At 36.4% G+C, this 1,859-nt stretch overlaps 1 protein-coding gene across 1 annotated transcript in view; it reads left to right on the forward strand.

The window, feature by feature from the left end:
* The window catches only part of LOC111273640 (uncharacterized), a gene marked incomplete at its 5' end in the record, with an annotated part of 3,863 nt that extends 2,367 nt beyond the window's left edge, over nt 1-1,496 (forward strand). The window contains 1 exon segment of the mRNA XM_022855408.1: nt 1-1,496. Coding sequence (XP_022711143.1) covers nt 1-153 — 153 coding nt within the window.
* Between the last annotated feature and the right edge of the window lie 363 nt (nt 1,497-1,859).

Raw genomic sequence — 1,859 nt, forward strand, 5'->3', positions numbered from 1 at the left:
GGAACATTTTTGCAACAGCAGCAGCAGCAACATCTGCAGATGCAGACATCGTCTCCTACACCGACGATTTTCTTTCCGCTGGCATTTGCTCCACCTCCGTGTGGCGAAACCGCTTCGCCTTCCCCTCCAGCGACAATTCTTAACGTCATTTAAGCGAGTGGTTACTCAACAGCCCTAGAAAAATTAATTTTCGTTAGTGAAATTGTCCAGTGGTCGAAGGATATCTAGGATGGTTTCAGGAATTTTGAATTGGCTAAATGTCAGCTCTTTTCTCCACGTTGGGCTAATTGAACAAGCTAATTTTCCCAAAGCTACATTGATAACCTACACCAATGAGCGTATGCTATTCTTATACATGCCTTATCAGAAAATTCTGAAATACATTTACTTCATGTTAGAAAACATAACTTATACATCTTTAAATTGAACCAACTTGATGCATCAGCACTCGCATATGTTCGCCTGCAGAAGCTTGTATGGGCAAAGATCTAAAGCCAAACGTGTATGATGAAGATTGAAACTCACTTGTTACAAGTGCCTACCAGCGTTATTATTATTACTATAATTATTAGTGTGACTTTTATACTGATATACCGCCTATAGAGCATCTCATCTAGTGAAGCGACGTGCAATCTCGTAGTGTGTACGACAATTAAGTTATTTCAGATCGAGAACTTTCTTTTCACAAATACGAATGCGCACCTATTCATTATAGACGTATGACCAATAGTGGTTGACCTTTAATAATTTTGATTTAGACACGTAACCTCGTAGTGATTATAGGGTACTCTAAATATGAAGTCGGTGGATCCGATTTGACCTCCTGTATAGTTAGATAGTTATATGAGTATTGATCGTTCGAGTTGTACTCTCTGCTCAAAGCAATATTTCTAGTAAATCTTCAGTTCCTTTAAGATATGAAACATTTTTATTATTATTTAGAAAGATACAAACATCTGTATTATCGATATACAATATATAAGCTGATTTATATATTTTGATGAACATTTTGTTTAGGTAAAGGCGTATTATGCCACTGCGATCCTGTTGAACCGGAAGACGTTGAATAAATTTGAAGCAGACGAGCACTATCTTGTTAGGCAAATGTTAGAGCTGTTTAATTATATTTATCGACAAAAATAGGATACTTCGTTAAGTCGCATTTCTGTTTCAGTGATATAAGTCAAACTGCATTGAGGTAGCTCTTGCCAATCGTCAATTCCTTCGATTCCTATCGATGACTGATTTCAACTACAAAGGTTTTTTCATGAACATATGTTTACACACAGCTCCCGCTAGACCGATCTGTGTGGAACACGGTTAGCGACACTTATTATTGCTGATATCCATTGTTTGTCTGGTGGAAACCAGATTTATCACCATCTATGGTCTATTATGTCAAAATTAAGCGTTTTCCTTTTTATATGACGTCTTCCCTACATTGCAAGAGAACGATAGCTATTCACTTTAAATAAAATACATTATTTGCTTAGAAATTGTTTCTTTTTTGTGATAGATTCACACCTATTAGAAGAGTAATGTTTAAATGTGAGTGAAGTAGTGGGATAGGCGATGCGAATAAATTGTCGGCATACAGATCCGGAGAAAACATTTTATCAGAACGGCATTGACGAAGCCAGGCTTCGATATAGAAGATCGATTAAAAAATAATCAAGTATATTACCCATACGAAATTCTGCCACGATAAATGTAATAAATTACTGCCCACAAGAATTCGCTTAAGAGTGTTTACAGTCAACCCACACAGACAATCCAAGTTTTTGTTAATTGTTTCTGTTCTAATAGGAGTATGATAAACGCAAATTTATGTTAAAATATTGCTCACGGTGCGTAAAGCT

The sequence above is a fragment of the Varroa jacobsoni genome, unplaced genomic scaffold (assembly GCF_002532875.2).
Source record: "Varroa jacobsoni isolate VJ856 unplaced genomic scaffold, vjacob_1.0 scaffold_205, whole genome shotgun sequence".
Taxonomy (NCBI): Eukaryota; Metazoa; Arthropoda; class Arachnida; order Mesostigmata; family Varroidae; genus Varroa; species Varroa jacobsoni.